The 25,787-nt window shown below is 33.0% G+C and overlaps 2 protein-coding genes across 4 annotated transcripts in view; one reads left to right on the top strand and one right to left on the bottom strand.

Annotated features, from left to right (window-relative positions):
- Nucleotides 1-25,787, top strand: part of LOC128246827 (uncharacterized) — a 69,431-nt gene that overhangs the window by 18,758 nt on the left and 24,886 nt on the right. For 2 of the 3 annotated variants that reach the window (XM_052965293.1, XM_052965295.1), the window contains exons 11-13: nucleotides 278-559; nucleotides 779-877; nucleotides 2,915-4,996. The exons of the other annotated variant lie outside the window; for it this stretch is intronic. In XM_052965293.1, coding sequence (XP_052821253.1) covers nucleotides 278-559; nucleotides 779-877; nucleotides 2,915-3,111 — 578 coding nt within the window. In that variant the 3' untranslated portion in view covers nucleotides 3,112-4,996. Of the gene's footprint in view, nucleotides 1-277; nucleotides 560-778; nucleotides 878-2,914; nucleotides 4,997-25,787 lie in introns of those variants that run through there. 3 annotated transcript variants of the gene reach the window in all.
- LOC128246828 (uncharacterized) lies at nucleotides 18,564-24,689 on the bottom strand. Its single transcript, XM_052965296.1, has 3 exons — nucleotides 24,499-24,689; nucleotides 24,192-24,290; nucleotides 18,564-22,791 (listed from the first exon to the last, which is right to left on the bottom strand). The coding sequence occupies exons 1-3, from the start codon at nucleotides 24,680-24,682 to the stop codon at nucleotides 22,481-22,483; spliced, it is 594 nt and encodes a 197-aa protein (XP_052821256.1). The 5' UTR covers nucleotides 24,683-24,689; the 3' UTR covers nucleotides 18,564-22,480.

Here is a 25,787-nt window from a genome sequence, read left to right as displayed (position 1 = left end):
AAACATGATTACTAGTACATAACAACTACTCAAATTATTATATGATATAAACGAAGTTGAACATAGCTCTGACAACTATGTAAGACGTCGTCTAAGACCAGATAAAATAGCAAGTAGGATTCTTTGAATACCACATTGCTTGCAATTTGATTTTTAAATTATCTATGAACATGTTTTAGAAGTAAATAACAACCACTTTCATTATTATATAATACCTAAAATATGTAATGATTTTTAGCAATTACTCAATACATTACAATTTTTGTTTTCTGTTTAGGTACAATATATATTGCGAATAACCTGATGGATGTCTTTCCTGGGGTCATCGAAATTCTCCCCCTTCGTGTTATGACTCATGAGTTGAAAGACTGGCCAATGCCAGATGATGTTCAACAGGTTTTGCAAATGGAAGTACCAAGACGAACAAAGGCTATGGCCATTGTTCAGTATGTTTTGGCATCGGATGAGACCATTCGATGCCGATTTGTCCAGATATTGCGAGAAAAAGATCTTGTACCAAACAAAGCCCTTCAACACGCAGAAAACCCTTTACCGAGAGGTTTGTACATTAAAGTCCCTTTAACAATTTCTGATACTATTGTGTAACCTACAAGCATTTAGCGGAGGCAACTTTGCATTGTATAAAGAAGAACAATTTGTGTTTTGTGCAAAGACAGCCTCTTCATTTTAACGTTCTTTTAAATGATTTCTGTCATTGCTTTTTAATTTTTAATACAATTCTTTGCGAATAACACCAGTATTGCGCTACTTTATACAGATTATACTTTACCTGGGAAATATCGAGTCATCGAACAAAACTGCTTTTCACTCGGTGAATTTCACGTACACCGTTCCTTGAGCCATTCCAAAACACGACGTAAGACATTACTTGTATACTAGCTTAATCTGTATTTCTATTACAGTTGTAACTTTCACTTTTGTTGCAATGCAGTTATATATAGCACATGTATATTAGATTTATACTGAATCAAGTAGTATATGTTGGTGAATAGGAGAAGAGGAAATGAAAATATCCAATTGAAAAACTTATCCTAAAGCTCATCAAATATTTAAAACGTACCTAGAAGTTCATACAAACACATTGTTTCATTCCTATATAAGGAAAAGACATTATCACGACAACCCTAAACACCACCAACAATAAAACTTGCATAAATCGGCAAACAAACCTACGTTTTATACGGTTTATGACTTTCCTAATAACTTGACAAATAATAATAATAATAATAATAATAATAATAATAATAATAATAATAATAATAATAATAATAATAAAATCTTTACTTTTTTTATTATTTTGATACAGTATGACATAACTACAGATAACACTGTAAAAACATGCTATTTTCAATATGGCCGTCTGCTAACAAAAACATTCCTGTATTTTAATAGCTGTTAAACACCTCTGTACTATGCAATCACATTAATATACAGAAGAATTATACATTGTTATTCTCACTACAGAATACCAATTCAATTCAATTTATTTCATGTATTCACAGGCAGACATTCAATAAATTACTATTAATTGTGTTTATATATTTGATAGAAGTTAGAATGTTGTTAAACTCTTCGTTATCCGAAATTTTATTCAATTATTTCATACAGTTATAAGAAAATGAATTTTCAAATTAAATAGTTCGCGTTTTTTTCTTTAAACAAAATTCGTCTTTTGAAGCCGACCGAAGTAAAAGTGTTCATTGTTTGCCAACTAAGTAACTTTATCATATACAATATTACCTTTTATCGTTCTGTATACAAGAGCAGCGCATTGTTATATACATCTGTCGGTAAAAGCGACCTTTTCTCAATTGGACAAATATCAGGGAATCGAACATTATACTTTTTTCTGTTGAAAGTGCTTGGAGCAACGTCAAAAGATCGTTATCTTATATTGACGTAGATAATTCGACAGATATATTGATATAAAGTTCTGATAAAAGTGCTGGTGACAGAGACGTCAGCTTTAAATTTATGACAATATAATTGCATTACATAATTGTGTCCAATGTTTACCTAGCATATTTGTTCAATGGGACACTGTTGCTGTACAATACATCTTTTTGTTCAAAATTAACATTGTCAATTTTACTACGTCCGTGTCAACATGCATTTTCAAAAAGTCATTAAAATTATTCCAAGCAAACAAATTGGTGTGGATTTGACATATGATATGAGCCGCATCGCGCGATTTTGGGCCTTCGGACATTAATATTACAAATGAAATAATCATTAATAAAAATGCCAAAAATAATGTTTTTTTTCTATGTAAATCAATTTCTACCAAACTTCTTTCTTTTTAAAGTTTGTTATTGGTGCATCATTTTCTCGACAATTTATGACCATTGGTTTATTCATGTTTCCATAGCAACCATGGATTTCGTCCCGTCATATTTTGACTGGATTAATAGTCTGTGTTTAAAATGGCCAAATGTATTAAAAATACAAAAATGATTCATCATTTTTATCTTAGTTTATGGTCCTTGAAGATTATGTGATAAGATAAATTATAGGCTAGTTGATATATTGATAAGTTAATTTTTACGTCGTTTAAATAATGTGCTTTCGTAACGACGTTATTTGAATGTCATCAAATTTAGTAATCAAAATGCGCAATACATGGTCTTACTTGTAAACACGCATCTTAAATATTTTCCTGAAATATCATTTCATTCAAATACCTTAAAACATTGTAATATCAATTATATGTCCGAAGGCCCAAAATCGCGCTACGCGGCTCATATGTAAGACTTGGAAATCTTGTGTGAGAAAATTAATACGATACGTCCAAGACATGATTAACGAATGTTTTGGTAATATTGGCTTAAGAGTGTTCCGATTTAAGCTTCATGTTTACATACATGAGATTAATTTGTGCAACAATCTACTTCAGGCACACTACAAGAAAACATTGAAAACGATTCTGACGCCGTACAAGGTCGATGGTTCGAGTGTTTGACAACATTTTTCAAAAGATTTTTTTCGAAAAACCAGCATGAAGTCCATCAAATGAAGAAATCGTTGATCCAAGAAAGCACATTAAGTGTTAATTCAGGATACAAATCGTTTCCAAATCATCCAATGCTATAACTGGATAGAAATACAAGCGCTTCTGGTGGCGCATCCAACTTTTCAGAAAGACGCACAGACACTCATATGATGTCAGGAATAAGAAAGTTAAATTGCGATTCAGATGATTGATAATGGTGGTGTATAGATGGTGTATACCCACTGAGTATGTTTTGTTGATAAAGCTATTCGGATGCATATGTAGTCTGTTTGTGTTGTTTGAAATTTATGTGTCTCTCGCACAGTGGCCCTTGCCTTCTGCCTATGAACCGGGTTTATACTAAATTGTACGTATACTATTTGGTGTATCCCTGAAATTTAATATTGTTAAAAATAAGAAGTCTTAGGTCGGAGACCAATAACAAGTTAATTAATTTAATTGAATGGAAGTAAATAATAACCACTGTAATTTTGAATAAAACATAATTTAGTAAATTAGTACACAATTTTAATATGGGGTTAACATTAACAAATTATATTTTTTGAAACCAGGTTTGTAATTCGTTCATGATCATCTAAGGACATGATGTTTAAACCAATTTTTGCTGTCAAATAGCTCTATATACCTCACTTTTTTGGTTTATAACCAAACATAGAAAATTTAAACCACTATAACCCCACCTATAATTCCAATGGAACACGATGTCAACCGTATATATGCAAATAATTGTTTCTTGTTTTGCGTAATTGTTTCTAAAATCATTTTCATCAATGCCCAGATACCCAAGTCAACTTTATTTGAGAATCATTTTCGTGCAGTGCCCAGATACCCAAGTCAAATTTATTTTATGATCATGTTCGTCCAATGTCCAGATACACAAGTCAACTTTATTTTATAATCATGTTCGTCCAATGTCCAGATACACATGTCAACTTTATTTGAGAATCATGTTCGTCCAATGCACAGATTCCCAAGTCAAATTTATTTTATAATAATGTTCGTCCAAAGTACAGATGCCCAAGTCAATTGTATTTGAGAACCATGTTCGTCTAATGGCTAGACACCCATGTCCAATTTATTTGAGAATTATGTTTATCTTTTGTCCACATACCTAAATCGCTTTTTACTAAACATCTTTATCACATATAGTTGTGTAAATGTATATAAGGTATTGTTCTAACTGTTTTGTATCTAGCGTAGGTAAAGCTTTGTAATGACAATCAGAAAAAGTTATTGTATTTAAATTAAAGATGGTTTTAATATTTATTATCTAAAAGGTATGTATACAGACCATCGATCTATAAGTGTTGGCTTTTGTCTCTCACCAATCCAGTTAGTTGAAAGTTTCATCCAGTATTCTAATTTATTTTTAATTTCCAATTCGTATAATGACACCACCAATGAAGACTGATGTTTATTTATTTTCTTTTTTATGCTTATGGTCGAAATACCATGCTATTTTCACTGTTGAATTTTTCACTGAAGTGAAATTCTGATATGTTTACTATTCTTCAACGGTCTTATATATTTTGGTTTCCGTGTTGCTCAATAAAAGTAACATACCGTTTACTTTGCCGAGTGGACATGTTAGAAACTAACTTACCAAAATGACGTCACGACGGTTATGTTTTTCAAGCGATTTTCAACGCCAATTCAATAAATATTGTGCTATTGTTTTGCAAAATAAACAGAGAAAATATGTTTGTTTTATTTCCGTGTAAGATCGAAATTTATTTCACAATTAGCAATTGTTTAACGAGAGGCTGAACCACAAATGATTATAGACCTTATTGTTATAACTCGGTAAAAATAAATTCCAATCTAACACGGAAATAAAGTATTTACCCTACTTCTAAAATTTAAGCATTTTTGATCATGATATGTTTCCCAAACTTGTTATAAACCTGTTTTTGTTGTTGTTTTTATGTGCTGTTTTGTAAGTTTGTGTTAAATATTTAATTTGGATATACATGTTTTGTTTTGAGTACATACAAAAAATAAGTTAACATCACTAAAACATAATGGGACTTAAAGGTTCAAATAACTCTACTGTTATACACGTAAAAAAACTAGTTATTTCGTTGGATTTGGAGCCATTTAAAACTACCGTTTTAACTATGCTGATTTGTGTTTTATTTCATGAACTTAAAATGGACAAGACATGTTTAAAAAATCAAAAGGCGATTTCATTTGAAACCCTTTTAAAATACTAGTCTGAAACAGTGGGATGATATTAAACAAAAAAATAAATATGGTTATCTAAATATGAATATAAACGGATACATAACATGCATAACAGTTAATTTAACTAAAATTTTATATATTTCAGCTTGCCTTTTTGAATAGTGTACACTGATAAAAATGCACATTCAAACAGCTAATGACCTATCTGTGCATTGTTTAAAAAAATGTACAGAAATTTTATCTTTATGACAACTTTTATGATATTGCCATTCGTAACCACTTCTTTAATACTAAAATATTGAATCGAAGAAAGTGTTTCTTGCCCGGCCTTAATGTAAAATCTCTATTCCGACTGTCTTAAAATGTATTTATTGTTTCAAATGAGTTCTAAATGGGATACTGTGCTTAAATGGAGGTATTCTGTGATTGTATCGCAAACCGTCGATGTCAGATAGAAACTTTGAAAAGTATACTAAGTGTTTGGACAAATGCTGATAACTTTTGAACATTTCATCTGCATAGGAGATTTAAATAATGACTTACTGAAAAGAAAAAATGTAAACTTCTCATTTACATATGTGATAACTTTCGGTTGGATGATATTATCTCTGAACCTACATGTTTTTTTGAAAACAAACATATTGATGTCATCCTCGTCAATGCAAATTATTTTATGTGTAAAACTGTCAACTTAATTGCGGCCTTAGCGACTGTCACAACCTCATAGCAACTAATTTAAGAGAACAGTGTGAGCCATATATGAATAGAACATCATACAAAAACTTTAACAAGAACTCTTTTAATGAACATCTTTTCCATGTACCGTCGCCCATATCTTTGAGGACATGGATGATATAAATTGGGCTTACGAACACCTTCTGAAACAAGTCATTGACGAACATGCCCCAGTTAAACAGAACACCCCCCCCCCAAAAAAAAAAATGCACCACCTTTCATGAACTCTTGGTATCGTAAACTTAACTACAAGACTCGTCAAGCAAGAAACACCTATTACAGAACATGGCAAACTGGTTAAGCTACACGAAGCACAGAAATCATAAAACCAAGAACTAAAGGTCTATAGATGTTTATTTTCAAGAACGGTGTAGTGGAGGACCCGAATCTAGACTTCTGACCGACAATTAAACCTTTTATCTCACAGAAACCTAGAAATAAATCGGATAACCCAATAATACTCAATGACAGCATAGGACATTTTGTTTCTGACCAAAAGTTGGTAAATCGGATTACACAATAATACTCAAAGACAACAGAACATTTGGTTTCTGACGAAAAGCTTGTGGCGAATAAATTGAACTCATTTTACATGAATATAGCCAACACTATTTGAAAACCTGGAACTCAGCTTAGAGATAAAGACCCTAGTCTTGGCAAAATACAGGACAATTGCCAAATGTCACCTGATTTTTATTTCAACCCGGTTACCGATTAAAATATTGGAAAATATATTGATAGGTTAAATCCAAAAAAAGCAACTGGAATAGCGGGCCTTTTGAATATGAATAAAAATAAAAAATAAAATCAAATTAAATAACAAGGGCGAACTAATATCTATATTTAGGATTGTTTCAAATTTATATATCAATAACGTCTGTCGAACACATGCACCTTCTTGTGCTGTTTTTTTCGGCAAGTATGTGTTTAGTTGTTATGAGTTGGCACTTTCAATTAACATTTTTACACAGTAGTAGGTGCTGATAGTGTCAGGACATGGCCTGGCAGAGATTTGGATGGTTAACTGTAGGTAGAGATTGACCCAATCTAAGGAACAACCATGCCTTTGTACGCTCTGTTTCTGATAATATCAGGAAAAGGTAGTAGTATTTAAATTACATGATAAATTAAATACCTCCTCTTAGCAATACTTTCCAATATATTTTTTTCTCGCAAGCTAACTCATGTGTATTGTTCATGTTGGAAAAAAAGCTAATTGAGCCAATGTTTCTTGTTATCATAAACCTGCCTTAAATAAAGATTGTTGTATCTCGTATATTGTAACTAGTTATGCAGTCAAATTATTTAAGGAATGAATTGCGGGCTTGATATCATTATCGGGGTATGAACGCAATCGGGCTGGTCAAAGTGTGTGGAGTCCGAAGGACTTGTATTACTTATATTTACATCAATAGTTCATTATTCCATTCAAGAGTTGTTAAAAAAAACTTAATTTCATTTAAAAAAACTTTTCAGGAACCCATTCCTACCCATTCTGTTAATAGAACGACCCGGAGCATTTTTTTCAAATGATGTCACAATATCGCGGGAAAAGATCAACCACTTGAAATCACTTTTAAACGTAAAATTCAAACAGCTATGGCAACTACACATTTAAAATTTAAAAAACTTACACTTTCTAAAATGTTGATTTATATTTTACGGGACCTTCTGACACAATACAAACAATAACAAGATAACTATTTTTCATGTATATTGTTATGCAATGAATTGCGATCCGAACATATCCGAAGATGTTGCGTTCATCGATTGATGAACGCAATTGCCGAAATGACGTTCATTTAAGGAATGGAAGTTGAGGTGTAAATATATACACTTGAACATCTGACATAAGCGCGTTAAACGGACGGTCAGATCAATGAGTGCCGCGGAACGAACGACAAGTTTTTTTCCTAATGCCCAAGTTTGAATGCCCAAAATTAGGTGAGAAGCCTATGAGCTTCTCAACTCTAACAGCTTTTGACATTTAAAAAACCCAGACCAGGTTCCCATAATTACAGTCATGTACGAGGTTTGAGAGTATATTTTATTTTAAAAGAGGGTACGGTAATCATTGAAAATATAATTTAATGTAGCCAGGTGAAGTTTAGTCCGATTAATAGAGTTAGTTGGTTTATCAGGTTAAACCTCCCTTCTTCATGATTGTTATACACCATTGATATTTGCGGGAATAAGTCATGTGATCGCAGGTTTATTGTGGTTTTAGACCACTAACAAATAGTGTCGTTCATTTCGGTAGTAAATTGACGGATTTGCACGCTACAAAACAATGATTTCTGGTGTTTCACGATCCCCTAGATATGGAACTGAAAGTTCTAATTGTGTACTAAACATTGAACAAAATTAGGAGGAAGTTTTGTTCCTTAAAAGAAAAAAGAAAATCGACTGAATATAACCGCTATACATTTGATTATCGAGATACCGTGTACAAACAATGTGATGGTATATTAACATTCAAAGAAGATCAAGTAGATCCAGCATGTTCAGCAAGATTTTCAAATCACAGATTGAAAATAAGCCAAAGTTCGTGCTTGGGCAACAGCGTGTTGCGAATTATAACGGTTATAACACGACGACGGTTGGCCGAATGTCCTGGTACTGACGTCATCAAGTCATCTATCACATATCTCACTCTATCGCCGATGACTGGTATTTTATTCATTATAGATATGAGCCTGTCTCAGGTCATAAACGGTCAGTAAACGACGCCAGCAAGCCATCCGCACCATCACTGCAACGGTGTGTTCACATGAAGTAGAATGTTTGATAGATACTGATGTAAGTGGAATATTACCGAATACCCTGTTTAACCCCTTCTTTATTGGATGTTATTATTTCAACAACAATGAACTACAGTTCTTCATACAGAACTTCTTTAACTGAAAATACACACCATTATATTCTCATTGAGATTATTTGTCAACATTTGGGTAGAAAGCCTACTATATTAGTTTCACAACACTTCGTGATGAAGACCCCGACACTTTATGATCATCACTATCGGGAAAACAATACCAAAACCTTTTATAGCAAAGTATTTCTTATTTATGATATACACCAACCGGTTGAAGGATTTCTCAAATACATGCTCGAAATTAATGAAATCGGTTGTAATGTTATTGAATGCTATAATCATTACAAATAAAACAATACATGTATCAATGTATCATCCCCAAATACGTGGAATATCACGTCCAATGTTTCTTCATTGGGATACAAACCCAAACATGTCTTCTCCCGCATTTTGTAAGCACGACCACAAACAAGACTTCCAACCAGCTGAATATGACGGACATTATGATATACATGGACGGTCATGCGGAACCAACTATTCCAGAGTGTACGCTCGGGTGTTCACCACAGAGCCTGGCTGGACAAGGAGATGACCGCACTGTAGAGCGTCAAACTGTAGCAGACCGCTTTGTAGATAAGTATTAACTTGCAATCATGGAATTTGGATTAAAGGACGATGTTTGTTTTTGTTTGGTTTTAAATTTATAAAGAGCAGTATAAAGTTGAGTTACTACATAGTTTAATCCGGTAAAATCATCAATACACAACAGTGTGGGCATTAGGCGAACAAATACGGACGTTTAGTTAATTCATCATACACAGAAAATTAAATTCTTAAATGGTCGGAATTAACATCTGCATAAGTCATGAAAAGCGAGATCACGTTTTACACATTTTAGACCATTGTCTGATTGTTTTGAACTCAAATGAATCTAATAACGTTGTTAACGTCATTGTTTTTAACTTTAGAATCTTAATTGCTCGAGAAGGATAATCGATACACGTGTGATCAGCATTTTATATAACAGTATTTTAGTGTTTTTGCTGTATTTGTTATATTTAAATATAGGAGCGCATCGTAAATTACTTGACGTTTAAAAGTTAAGACTGATCGTATTAATCATATTGTTCACTTAAATGACAATGTGAACAATAGGCCCATTGTTGAGACCATTTAAATGTAAAGCATAATTCTTTACACGAAAAGTCTTGACTCTACAATATAAAATACCCTCATTAAAAACAATAGCTTCCCCAGAAAGGGTAATGGTTATACATGTATAGTATAAACGTATGAATTTTGATTGTCTTGGCTTATTCAGAACTTAAACTGAAATAAGCTACTGTATTTGGATCGAAAGTAGTGTGTTTTTTCTTTCAAAGTATTGCATGTTTTTACACCAATCGAAATATGAAACAGAGCATCGCGTAGGCATCCTATAGAAATCTGCCTTGTGGCTTATGTTTCCTTTTATTATTTCCATGCCTAAACGTACTACATTAAGTCAAAACTAATAAAACTGCATTGCATTTTGTTGAACTGCACTGCATTAAGTAAAAACTAACGAACCTGCACTATGGAATACATTTCCAGGAATTTCCATTTATATATCAATTGCATTTTTTTCAATATAAACACAGATCAGCAGTTGGATGCATTCGATATATTTCTTTTAATTTGACGTTTCTTTAAAAGATATAAGCAAAAAGTGAGTTAACATAGTAAGATGTAAGTATTAAAAGGAAGCACCCTTCATATGCTACTAGGCACGAAAAATCAAGAGCGAACGTATGAAAGCCTTTTCGGAAATGACGTCGTTAAAGTTATGTCTATGCTCTATGAGCGGTGACATGTATTACTTTTTTACTGTTTGAAACAATAAAATGTCATTTTTAATTAACTAATAAAACTCTATAAAACACTGGAAAAGTATTAACACCAAGAACAATTGCGAAACGTTTATTATACAGATTGTTAAACACACAACCAGTGAGTTAACAATGTAATAATATTTTATTTGACATGGCTTTAGCTTTGACAGATGACTGATAAGTCTGTTGAATTGACTGTTGTTCAGAGGATATAATATACTGGGTTCGGTCCAGGGCTGTAAATGCAATCGCTGGTCGAGATGGGAAACTCAGGCTGGTCTCTTCGATTGGACAATTTAATGGTGTAAACATTTGGGCTTTTGGAAACACTTAAATACTTGACTATTCAAATACCTTGAGATAATGAAAATCGGTGCGCATGATGACACACTTCAATTCACTCAGTTGCCTCATCGTATGGTTATTTACAGTTTTATCAAAAGTTATGGGAGTCTTATCCGTTATGGATAAATAAATATGATGCACAGCTAGAAATTACTCCTTAAACACAGAATATCATATACTTGGAGGCATGAATTTTAATTATGTACCAAAAAAACGTTACTGGTAAATTTAGCAATACCAAATGGACAGAAATAACCATAAAATATGGTCTTAAACAATTAACAAAATGTCCAACAAGAATATCTAAAGGTAGCTCCACTATTATAGATCATGTTTATACAAACAGTGTGAATTTTATAAGTGACTGTTATGTATCACCGCTATCACTTAGTGATCATTTTCCTATCTGTTTCACACACTCAACTACTAAAGAAACAATTAAAAGAGATTCTTGCAAGCATACAGAATAGATCGTTTAAAACGTTTGATGAACAAACGTTTAAAAGAGATATATACTGCTTTCTGGACTGGAACAAATAGATATGATTTCAAATCCGAATGATGCTTTAAATATGTTTTATCAATTCCTTAACAATACATTATCCAAACGCGCTCCTGTAACAGAAAACACGTATAAAACGTGAGCATCAACCAATATGGTTCACAAATGAAATCAAAACACCCTTACATGATCGTAATAGATGCCACAAATAAGGACACATAATTCAGTATAAAATTCTAAGAAATAAACTTTATATCCATGACAAAAAGAAGTGAGAATGATTTATTTAACGATGCAATTTGAAATAACAAAATCAGACTTTGGAGAAACTTAGGGAGTATATTAAACTTGAATCAAACCAATAATATTACATTGCCCCAAAGTCATACAATAAATAATACATTTGTTGACGGTCTTTTAAATATTACAAATGAATTAAACAAATATTTTGTAAACATATTAAATATTTTAGATAAAAAACAGTTCTCAAACGAAAGTTATTTGTCTTTGAAAGTCATGCTTGGCAAAAAGCTGGTTACAGATCTGTTTGCAACACAAGTACAGTCATATTTTAACCCCCCCCCCTGATATTATACATAAAACGCAATCCGGATTTAGACAACAACACTCTTGTTATACTGCCCTTCAATAATTAATAGATGCATGGTTAAAGGATATTGATAGTGGTAAATTGGTGGGAACAATATTTTTAGATTTAAGAAAGGCCTTTGATATTGTAGATCACGAAATACTTCTCCACAAATTAAAGTTATACCATTTTAAAGTTGTACATTAAAGTTGTATATTTACACATCAACTGCGATTCCTTAAATAAACTGCCTTTCGGCATTTGCGTTTATCAATCGATGAACGCAACATCTTCGGATATGTTCGGATCGCAATTCATCGCATAACAATATACATGCTTTTTTTTATCTTGTTATTGTTTTTTTTCTGTCAGCAGGTGCCGCAAAATATAAGTAAACATTTTAGAAAGTGTTAATTTTTTTTATGTTAAATGTATCGTTGTCATTAGTGTTTCAATTTTACGTTTACGTTAACGATCTTTTCCCGAGTTATTGTGACGTCATCTGATAAAATATTTCCGGTTACAGTCGGGTCGTTCCATTTACAGAAAGTGTAAGAAAGGATTACTGAAAGGTATTCTTAAATGAAATGAAGAATTGTTTACCAATTCTTGAATGAAATAATGAACTATTGGGTTTGATGTCATTATCGGGGATATGAACGCAATTGGGCTGGTCAAAGTACGGTTAAATAAAATGAAGTATTGTTTACCAATTCTTGAATGAAATAATGAACTATTGGTGTACATATAAGTAATGAATTGCGGGTTTGATGTCATTATATGGGATATGAACGCATTTGGGCTGGTCAAAGTGAGTGGAGTCTTGTAGGGTATAGCGTACCCTAAATGGCAAAATTGGTCCCAATCTGGTCAGGTACAGGGATGCTGTGATATCTTCGAGATTGCCTACTCCATTTTAAAGCATTTTTTGCGGCATTTTAGCGTATAAAATAGCCTTTTAGGCGAATGGAAACGGTGACGCAATGACGTCAGAAATGCGCCGACGGTGGCGTAACGTAGCAAATCGAGAGACCTAAACTTCAATACCAGTACCAACCTCCTTTCATTTTAGGTTCCGGAGATATCTCTGAGATAACTGCCTCTTGCGAGCTATATGGGAACGCGTTAAAAGTACGAAATGTCGCGAATTTCGGCATACCTTGACGCGCTAGAAACCGGTGACCAAATATCATCCCAGACACCTTGACGAGTGCATCTTGTTGGGTATAGCATCCCCTAAATGGAAACGTTCGTCTGCAGCCTGGTAAGGTGCAGGGATGCTGTGATATTTTTGATATTGCCCCATGAGTGCAACTTGTAGGGTATAGCGTGACCTTAATGGCAAAGTTGGTCACAGCCTGGTAAGGTGCAGGGATGCTGAGATGTCTTCGAGATTGCCTACCCCATTTTAAAGCATTTATTGCGGCATTTTAGCGTATAAAATAGCCTTGTAGGCGAATGGAAACGGTGACGAAATGACGTCAGAGATGCGCCGACGGTGGCGTCACTTCGGGAATAGAGAGACCTAAATTTCAATACCTGTTCAAACCTCCTATCGTTTTTGGTTCCGGATATATCTTTGAGATTAGCTTCCCCTTACGAGCTATATGGGAGCGCGTTAAAAGTACGAAATATCGCGAATTTCGGCATACTTTGACGCGCTAGAAACCGGTGACCAAATATCATCCCAGACACCTTGACGAGTGCATCTTGTTGGGTATAGCATCCCCTAAATGGCATGTTGGTCCCAGCCTGGTCAGTTGCAGGGATGCTGAGATATCTTCGATATTGCCTATCCTATTTTAAGGCATTTTTTTTGCGGCACTTTAGCGTATAAAATATCCTTGTAGGCAAATAGAAACGGTGGCGCAATGACGTCAGAGATGCGCCAACGGTGGCGTAACGTAAGGAATCGAGAGACCTAAATTTCAATACCCGTAATAACCTCCTATCATTTTTGGTTCCAGAGATATCTTCGAGATTAGCTCCCCCTTACGAGCTATATGGGAGCGCGTTAAACGTACGAAATGTCGCGAATTTCGGCATACTTTGACGCGCTAGAAACCGGTGACCAAATATCATCCCAGACACCCCGATGAGTGCATCTTGTAGGGTATAGCGTCCCCTAAATGGCAAAGTTGGTCCCAGCCTGGTCAGGTCCTGGTATGCTGAGATATCTTCGAGATTGCCCTCCCCATTTTAATGCAATTCTTAAATGGTGTGAACAAACAACTTATCTGAACAAGTCATATGATCACGTTTTACACAATCTAATAATGTTGTCAGATTGAATTAAACTTCTCTAAAGATAACAACGTTGTGAACGTTGTTAGAGTGATTGTACTTTATATGATGAAATAGCGAAAAAAAAAGAAACTTGTCGAAAACTGACATAAACTTGGTATCGATGTATACAATGCGTTGAAACTTACTTACTGAAGTACCACATAGTTTACTTTTGAATAATTTTTCCACTAAAAAAGATTAGTAGATATGTCTACATAGAAGAATTCATTCCTCATGCGTAATTGGCTAAACGATGTTATCTCGTGATATTACCAAGTTAGGTATATAACTTAAATATTCCAACTGTTTAGGGTAGGTCTTCGTAGCACAGTCTAGTCTGCATTTTAGGCGACAGGGGTTCGAACCCGGTCTCCGACTTAATTTTTTTTTAATATTTTGGAAATATTTTTTACATTTATGATATCAAAGAGTAAAACATTTTATAAAATAATTGTCCTGAGATTCGTTTCAGAAAAAATATTTTTGGTGCCCATCTGGTGTACAATCCCTTTAACTTTAGAATCTTAATTGCTCAGAAAGGATAATCAATACCCTTGTGATCAGCATAAAGTTAACATTGATCATGATCTCGTAAATAGAGTCCTGAACAATCACCTCTTTTTTGAGAACATTTGAATGAAAAGCAAAATTGTTCTATGTTTCAATAGCTTCCCGAAAAACGAAATGGTATTATGTCTAGTATAAATGTTTCAATTTTAATTGTCTAGTGTTATTCAGAACTTTAACTGAAAAAGCTACTTCATTTTGAGTGAACGAAGAGGGTTTTTTTTATCTCAAAATTATACATTTTTACACTGAAAGAATCATGCAATAGAGCATCAGATAGGCGTCCTACAGAAATATTTGTGGCGTAAGTCTCCTTTGATAATTTCCATCCTTAACGTACTGTATTAAGTAAAATAAATAAAAACCAACATAACTGCACTGCCATAAGTAAAAATGGACTGAATAAAGTACAAACTGCACTGAATTAAGTAAAAACAAACGGAACTGCACTGCACAGATGAAAAAACCCAATGAAATGCACCGTTCACTACATTTCCAGGAGTTCATATTTAGATAAAGGGCATTTTCTTGAAAATAAACAGAACAGCAATTCGATACGTACGCGATATTTATTTGAATAAGATAGTACGTTCCTGAAAAAATATGTGATCGAATAGAAAGCTAACCTGGTAAAACGTCGTTTACTGACCGTTTATGATCTCCGATAGGCTACTACGTATAATGAATTAAGGACCAGTGACTGGCGATTGCGTGAGATATATTATAGATTACTAGATGTCGTCAGTTCCAGCACATTCGGTCAGCCGTCATCGTGTTCTCACTGTTCATAATTCGCAACATGCTGTAGCCCGTGCCTAAGCGTTGACCTACTGAGTCATTCATATACTGTTAAACAAAGGTTTGTCTTATGTCTCCTTTAATATGAACTGTTTTGTTCAAGGAAATGAAATTATTAATGTATTTTTCAATCTGTGATTTGAAAGATGTGCTAAACATGCTGGATCTACTTAATCTACTCTTGAATGTTTATATATCCTCAAATGGTTTGTACTCGGTATTGCGTTAATCTAAAATATAGTGGTTATGTTTAACCAATTTTGTCTTTCTTATAAGGAAAAAATGTCTTTTCTAATTTTGTTCAATGTTTAGTACACAAATAGAACTTTCAGTTCCATATATGGTGTAGGGGATCGTGAAACACTAGAAATCAGTAGCGTGAAAATAAGTAAATTTACTATAGAATATATTGGACATTTATTCAGAACTCTATTACCAAAATAACACCGGTGACCACATGGCAAATTCCCGCAAATATCATTGGTGTATAACCATCATGAACAAGAAAGGTTTAGCCTGATAAACCAACTGACTCTGTCAATCGGATTAAACTGCGCCAGGCTACATAAAATTTAACTTTCATTGATTACCGTTTCCTCTTTTTAAAACAAAATAAACCCAAGCCGTGACATGACTGTAATTCTGTTGTTTTAAATGTCAAAAGTTGGTAGAGTTGAGAAACTCATAGGCTTGTCACCTAATTTATGGCATTTAAACTTGGGCATTTGGAAAACAGCAACACACTTGACGGGTAATACCAACGTTTTCAAATGAAACTTGGTACCTGTTGCTGGAGACAATACGCGAAAGTCAATCAATGCCTATAATTCTAGATTCAAATATTCCAGAGTTATACTTCTTTTTGACTGTAAACATGAGAGTTGTCGTTCGCTCCGCGACACTCAACGATCTCTTAAAGCAATGTGTCCAAGGATGCGTATTTAGGTATAAGTATTTTTAACGCGCCTATGTCAGTTGTTTAAGCGTATATAGTTTGACTGCTTAACCAGTTACAATATTCCAGAAACAATATTCTCCCACCTCAGATAAATAGATCCAATAATTTAGCCATGATAGAAATTCTTATCTTGCCCACGGGCGAAGATAAAATGCACGTATGGAACTCCTTTTTAATGGTCACCACATTGTAATTACCTCCCTTGTTGAAGACTAGCGTTTGCAGCATCATGGAAACCTTGTCTTGTGGCAATATTTAGAATGCTTATTAATTATTTCTCGCTTCAAATGTCACCATAAAACAGTTTTCATGCACCTTTCCAGTAAAAATGCTTCCCTCTCCTTAGAACAATTTAAAGACCGATTTGACTATTAACATAATCTGAATCAATGCGCGAATGTCCATGACAACCACGAATAATCGCATATCCATACGCACATAAGCATCACTAAGCATAAATGACATTTTACTTGTTTTTGTTTAACTAAGGCTGGAGAAAAACCATCTACCATAGCCGCTCGTGTAAGGTTCATCCCGACCCTCATGCAGGGTGTCTTGGGAAACTCGGTTAACCTCGGGCATGGAAGATACCTATATTCATTATTCAATTTCGGGTATATAATAACAAGAGACATTAACTCAAAGAGCTTTTTTTCATACATGAATAACAAACATACGTAATATATCAAAACATGACAATGAGCTGGTGACCTGTAAATAAAAGTACATAGTTTTAAATGGGTACAATATTGGAACAAGATTTTTAAAAGCCGTTTCTTATTATATTCATGCATACAATTACAAAAATTAAGATAGATTAGAGCACTGAATACAATGATAACATCAACTAGTGTCACAACTGTACGGCCAGTCCACACGCGCACTGTTCCTCTAGTTGATATACACCGCTGTAGATTGATAAGCTTTTACAAGAGTACAGCTTAAGAATAATCGTTTGCACTTTAAACAGCAAAATTTTAAGTAGCATTATGTACATGAGAATTACAGCATGATACAATAATGTGTAGTTAGTAAAAATGTTATTATTAATTCATTTTGTTAGAAAAAAGAACATGGTAAAGTTTTGCTAAGAGGAGGTATTTAATTTATCATGTAATTTAAATACTACTACATTTTGCTGATAATATCAGAAACAGTAGCGTACAAACGCATAGTTGTTCCTTAGATTGGGTGAATCTTTACCTACTGTTAATCATCCTAATCTCCGCCAGGTCACTGTCCTGACACTATCTGAACCTACTTCTGTGTAAGAATGTTTATTGAAAGTGTCAACGTGTAACGACCAAACAAATACTAGCCGAAGAAAAACGGCACAAGTAGTTGTGTGTTCGACAGATGTTATTGATATATAAATTTGAAACAATCATAAAAATATATTAGTTGCCCCTTATTGTTTTATTTCATAGTTTTTATTCATTTTCAAATGTTTTTTGGATTTAACATATCAATTTATTTTCCGTTACTTAATCGGTGACCGTGTTGTAATGAAAAATAGGTGACATGGCAATTTTCCTGTTTTTTGTCTTTATCTCTAAGCTGAGTTCCAGATATTCCAATATGTTTGACTTTATTCATTTCATGTAAAATGAGTTCATTTTTTCGCCACAAGCTTTTGGTCAGATACGGATTTCCCATGTTGTCTTTGAGTATTATTGGGTTATCAGATTTATTTGTAGTTTTTTGTGAGATAAATGTTAAATTGTCGGCCAAAAGACTTTACATTTGGGTCCTCAACTTCACCGTTCTTGGAAATAAACAGCTAAGGACTCCCTTTTGACCTTGGTTTTTAATATTTCTGTCTTCGTGCATCTTGCTATAAACCAGTTTGACATGCTCTGATTTTTGTTATAGGTGTTACTTGCTTGACGAGCCTTGTAAATAAGTTCACGGTACCTAGATTTTATGAAAGTTGGTGCTTTTTTTCGGGGGGGGGGTTGTTTTGTTTTTAACTGGGGCATGCTCGTCAATGATTTGTTTTAGTAGGTTTTCGTGAGCCCAATTTATATAATCCATAATTAATTTAAAGGGTCGTTGTCAAAGTTGATGTATGACCTTCTATTCATTATTGGCTTACATTGTACTCTTAAACTAGTTGCTATGGGGTTGTGACAGTCGCTATGGCCGAAATTAAAGTTGACAGTGTTACACATAAATACGTTGCATTAGTGAGGATGACATAAATAAATGTAGGTCTGCAGTTTTTCATAAAACATGTAGGTTCAGAGATAACATCCCCCAACCGAAAGTTATCACAAATGTAAGGGAGATGTTTACATTTATGTCTTTTCAGTAAGTCATAATTAAAATCTCTTATGCAGATGAAATGTTCAAAAGTTATCAACATTTTTCCAAACAATTAGAGGAATACTTTTTAAAGTCTTTATCTGACATCGACGGTTTGCGATACAAGCACAGAATACCCCATTTAAGCACAGAATATCCCATTTAGAAACCATTTGAAAAAATGAATACATTTCAAAACAGTCGGCAGAGATTTGTGATATTAAGGCCGGGCAAAAAACACTTTCTTTGCTTCAATACTTAAGTATTAAATAACGAATGACACTATCTTAAAAAATGCCAAAAAAACAAAATAAAATGCCTCGATCACTAGCTGTAAGAATCTGATTTTTTATCTGTGTACACCTTTCAAATAGGCAAGCATCAGATACATCAAATTTTAGTTAAATTTACTTGTATGCATGTTCTGTTTACATACACGTTTTTAGAAACCATATTAAATTTTAAATGTTTATGTTTCATATCATCTCATTGTTTCATACTAGTATTTTGAAAGGACCGGTTTAAACTGTAATAGCCATTAAATTTAATAAAGCTTTCTAGTCCATTTAAAAATTCATGAAATAAAATAAATCAGCACCATTAAAATAGACTCCTTTAAATGGCACAAAATCCAACGAAATAACTAGATTTTCTACGTGTATAACAGTAAAGTTGTGTTTATTATGGACTTTTAAGTCCCATTATGATTAAGTGATGTAAACTAAAAAAAAATTGTATGTTTATCCAAATTAAATATTTAAAATGACCTTGCAAAACATCACAGAAAAGCAACAACAAAAACAAGTTTATCACAAGTTTGGAAAACATACCAAGATCAAAAATGAATAAATGTTAGAAATAGAGTAAATACTTTATTTTCCGTGTAAGATCGGAATATATTTCACCGAGTATTAACAATAAACTCTATTATCACTTGTGGTTCAGCCACTCGTTAAAAAAATCAATTGCTAATTGTGATGACTCAATGAAATAAATTTCGATCTTTCACATAAATAAAACACATTTTCTGTTTACATTACGCGAAATAGCACAATATATATTGAATTGGTGTTGAAAAATTGCTATAAAACACTATTTTCGTGACGTCATTTTGTAAAGTTAATTTCAAACATGTTCACTCGTCAAGGTAAACTGTACGTTTCTTTTATTAAGCAACATGAAAACCAAAATATAAAAGAGCGGTGAAGTGTAGTGAACATATCAGAATTTCACTTCAGTGAAAATAACAGCGGTAAAAATAACATGAAAAAAAAAAACAAAAAACAACAGACTTCATTCATCGTTTCATTAAAAATAAATTAGCATAGTGGATTAACCTTTCAATCAATTTGGAGATAATTGCATATTTTTTCATATGAACGTCGACTCGATGAAATCACTGATGAAATACACACATAAATTTTCAAAATTTTATAAACGCGTGTTCCCTATTTGGATTCAATTAAAACAGCGCTTCCTGTTAACCAGACTGACGTTATTAGACACTATGGTAAAAGAGAGAGAATAATACGGGGTAATAAATTTATCAAATGCAACAAAAACATTCTTATCTTCAAAAACTGGATCGATTCTTATATAGTTTTCGTTAACGACATTCTTTCTAACTCAGGCAAAATAGACACAAATATCATATTAAGTAATAAACATAACTGGATTGCAGAAATAAATATTCTAAGAAAAGCCGTTCCAAATCGCTTGACAAACACGCCAACAACTGACACATCAATGAATACAAAAGTAAACATAAAAATATTACTAACATGCAAAATCATACCTCTTAATGACATGACGAATAGACACCTACCAGATCTACATAAAACACAATTTTGAAAAGCCCTTTATGCACACTTAGAATCAGCGCATACATGAGAATATTAATTGCAAAAATTGGTATCATATAACACGAAATCAGTCGTTGACAGAGAACAATAATTTAATATAGAATTACTTCATAATCTCGTTCCGATCAACTTTAATTTGTTTACTTGTTAATTTTGTTAAGATAAAAGATTCCTCTCTGTGTATCAGTTGTAATGGATTAGAAGATTACGAACATTTGTTTCATACATTCGCCCTACTTTTCTGTTTTTTGGAACTGACGTGTTCAAAAAAGGTGGTTTTAACAGAACTTTAATACACATTATATTTTCAATAAATATGAAAAAGACCAAAAAGAGTATAATGCTGTAAATGTTGTCCTTCGGCTTAGCCAAATACGTACTGTATTTATAAGACATATTTTGTAAGCGAACGAATATTATTCTATGTTAATGTCTTTAATTATTTGTACTACGATCTAATAGTCTTCAAAGTCATTATTCAAACAAAATGTGTCATCTCGTTTTTTGAATGATTTTGTGAAATATACAAAAGATACTTTTCATTATTATGTAATTTCTTGATACGACATGAAAACTATGTATATTCATAATATTTTGTCTATGTGATTATTTGGAATGAATAAACGGATTGTCATGCTTGCCAATTCCAAAGAAAAAAAATTTGGATGAAACTTTCATCTAACTGTATTCATGAGAGACAAAAATCAACACTAATAGATCGATTGTATGTAAACATACCCTTTAGATAATAAATCATAAAAGCCTCTTTAATTTAAATACAATACCTTTTTCTGATTCTAATTACAATGCTTTATCTAGGTACTAAACAGTAAGAACAATAAGTTATATACATTTACACAACTTTATGTGAAATAGATGTTTAGTAAAAATAACGATTTAGGTATCTTAACACTGGACAAACATGATTCTCAAAAATATTTGACATGAATATCTAGACATTTGACGAACATGATTCTCAAAATAAAATTGACTTGGGTATCTGGACATTGGACGAACATTATTATAAATAAATTTGACTATGTCATCTGGACACTAGACGAACATGATTCTCAAATAAAATTGACTTTGGTATCTGGACTTTTGAAAAAAAATAATAGAAAATCTTGTTCATCCAATTTATAGATACCCAATTATGCACAACAGAAAATACATATATGCATGTAAACGGTAGCATACAGTTGACTTCGTGTTCCTTTGGACTTATAGGTTGGGTTAATTTTTTCTTTGTTAGGTTATAAACCAATAAAAGTGAGTATCTTTGTGAGTGATATTGATCTATTTGACAGCAAAACTTGTTTTAAATGTCATATTCTTAATTTATAAAAAAAAATACAAACCATCTTTCGGGAATTGGATTTTGTTAATGTGTAACCCATGTTAAAATTGTGTATATATTGATGTGATAAATTATGTTTTATTTAAAATTACACCGGTCATTGTTCTATTCAATTAAGTTTAATACATTTACTTGTTTTAGGTATCGGACCCAAGAAAACTCGTTTTTAACAATAATAAAAACAGGGACACACTCAACAGTATAGGTACAATTATGTATACATCCGGTTCATAGGCAGACCCTTTACATCACAGAAGACCCTGGTAGTAAAAATAATCAAACCTCTGAATCCCAATTAAACTCTCTTATTCTTGGCATCGTAGAGGAGTCTATGCGTCTCTCTGAAAATGTGGATGACATACCAGAAGCGAATCTATCTCTATCCAGTGATTTCATAGAACTAGCGTGATAGGATCCAGTGTATCCGGAATCAGCACTGAATGATCTTTTTCGGGTCGTCAACGTTTTCTCCATTTGATGCATTTCATATTGGCTCGTCGAAAACAATCGAATGAAAAATGCCAAACAGTTAAACCATCGACAGTGTACGGTGTCAGAGTCTTTTTCAAGGTGTTTTTGTAGTGTCACTGAAGAAGATTGTTAGACAAATTAATCTTTTGTATGTAAACATAAAGCTAAAAGTGTAATCAGAAGAAAAAAAAAACTCAGTCAAGTTTTCCTTTCTTAAGTATTATTTGGACGTATCGTACACGTATTTTATTTTCATACACAGATTACCAAGTCTTACTTATTTGATGAAAACCGTCTAATCCACACCAAATGTTTGCTTTTTCATTGAATTTTGAAATTGCATGTAAGGCATGGTCCTAGTGAAAATGAAAGTCTAATTTTCCAAAAATGTCGTGTTTGTACAGCAAAGGGTCTAATTCAATCTGCTAGGAACATATTTGTAATACACATATGATGAAAGACTATTGTCGAGAATTTGTAGTTGACGTTTCTGCTCAAAGCACTTTCACCAGTTAAAAGCGTTGGTAAAATTGATAACCTTATTTTTGTCCTACTACTTCTTCTACTACTACTACTACTACTACTACTACTACTACTACTACTACTACTACTACTACTACTACCACTACCACTACTACTACTACTACTACTACTACTAGTACTACTACTACTACTACTGCTACTACTACTATTACTACTAGACTACTAATACTACAACTACTTCTACTACTAATACTACCACTAATTCTACTACTACTTCTAGACTACTATGATAATTACTACTACTACTACTACTACTACTACTACTACTACTACTTATACTACCACTACTACTACTACTACTACTACTACTAATACTACTAGACTACTACTACTACTACTACTACTACTACTACTACTACTACTACTACTACTACTACTACTACTACTGCTACTACTACTACTACTATTACTACTAGACTACTAATACTAAAACTACTTCTACTACTAATACTACCACTAGTTCTACTACTACTTTTAGACTACTATGATAATTACTACTACTACTACTACTACTACTACTACTACTACTACTACTACTACTACTACTACACTACAAACTTTTACAACTACTACTATTATTGTTGTTATTGAAGGGCTACTTTGTGTGGTAAGTAAGTGTTGGCCCCACGCCTTTTTCACGCAAGTAATTAAGAAATTCATAAACCGTATAAAACCGATTTATGCAAGTTTTTGATGGTTATGGTGTTAATGGTGTCCCAGTTAACGACGGTTTCCTTTGTAGGAATATCACAATGATTTTGATTTAAAATCTAGTTGAGTGTTTAATATTTGACGATTTTAGGAAAAGTTTTCCTATTTGACATTCTCATTTCCCCTTTTTGTCAAATTATATTTATTGACGCAGTATAAATATATAATACGTGTGCTATAAATAACTGTATGACAATAAGATGTGAAATTCATTACTGTGATGGAAATACGTATTTAGCATAGCATACAAATAATGACTTACGTCGTGTTCTTGAATGGCTTGAGAAGCGGAGTACGTGAAATTCACCAATTGAAAAGCAGTTTCGTTCGATTTCTCCAGATTTTCGTGATAAAGTATTATCTGTATAAAGTATCACAATCCTATTGTTATTTCGCGGACATTTCTATTAAAAATTACAAAGCAATCACATTGGATTGACTGTTTAAATCAAAAGACTGCCCTTGCACAAAACACAAAATGTTTTTATTGACACAATGCAAAGTTACCCCCGCTTAATACTAGTAGTTAACAGCGTAAAATGTGAGATGAGTAAATTTAATGTACATACCTGTCAATGCATGTTTTTCTTCATGGTGAAGTACTTCGTTTGGAATAAGATCTTTATCGCGCAATATCTGGACAAATCTGCATCGAATGGTCTCATCCGATGCCAGAACATACTGAACAATGACCGTAGCCTTTGTTTTTCTTGGTACATCCATTTGCAAAAACTGTTGAACATCATCTGGCATTGGCCAGTCTTGCAACTCATGAGTCATAATACGAAGGGACAAGAGCAGCGCATTGTTATGTATACATCGTCGGTAAAAGCGACCTTTCTCAAATTGGACAATATCAGGGATCGAACATTATACTTTTTCGTTGAAAGTGCTTTGAGCACGTCAAAAGAACGTTATCTTAATTGACGTAGAATAATTGACAGATATATTGATATTAGAAGTTTCTGATAAAAGTGCTGGTGACAGAGACGTTCATCTTAAATTATGACATATAAATGCATCACTAATTTGTCCAATGTTTTTACCTAGCCTATTTGTTCATGGGACATGTTGTGTACAATACTTTTTGTTCAAATTACATTGTCAATTTTACTAGTCCTGTCAACATGCATTTTCAAAGTCATTAAAATTATTCCAAGCAAACAAATTGGTGTGGATTTGACATATGATATGAGCCGCATCGCGCGATTTTGGCCTTCGGACATTAATATTACAAAATGAAATAATCATAATAAAAATGCAAAATATGTTTTTTTCTATGTAAATCCAGAATTCTACCAAATCTTCTTCTTTAAAGTTTGTTATTGGGGCATCAATTTTCTCGACAAAATTTATGACCATTTGTTTAATTCGTGTTTCATAGCAACCATGGATTTCGTCCCGTCCATTTTGACCTGGATTAATAGCTGTGTTTAAAATGCAAATGTTTTTAAAAATACAAAAATGATATCATTTTATCTTAGTTTATGGCCTTGGAGATTATGTGTAAGCATAAATTATAGGCATAGGTTTGATATATGAAAGTTAATTTTGTACGGGTCGTTTAAACTAATGTGCTTTCGTAACGATCGTTATTTGAATTTCATCAAATTTAGTAATCAAAATGCGCATAACGGGTCTTACTTGTAAACACGCATCCTCTAAATATTTTCCTGAAATATCTTTCATTCACATACCTTAAAACATTGTATACAATTACATATTACGAAGGCCCAAAATCGCGCTACGCGGCCATAGTGAGACTTGAATCTGTGTGTAGAAATTAATACGATACTATCCAAGATATGATTAACGAATGTTTTGGTTAATATGGCTTAAGAGTGTCCGGAGTTAAGCT

This window comes from Mya arenaria, chromosome 9, assembly GCF_026914265.1.
Source record: "Mya arenaria isolate MELC-2E11 chromosome 9, ASM2691426v1".
Lineage (NCBI taxonomy): Eukaryota > Metazoa > Mollusca > Bivalvia > Myida > Myidae > Mya > Mya arenaria.
The sequence above is the reverse complement of the archived record's forward strand: the minus strand, read 5'-3'. Positions and strand labels throughout refer to the sequence as shown.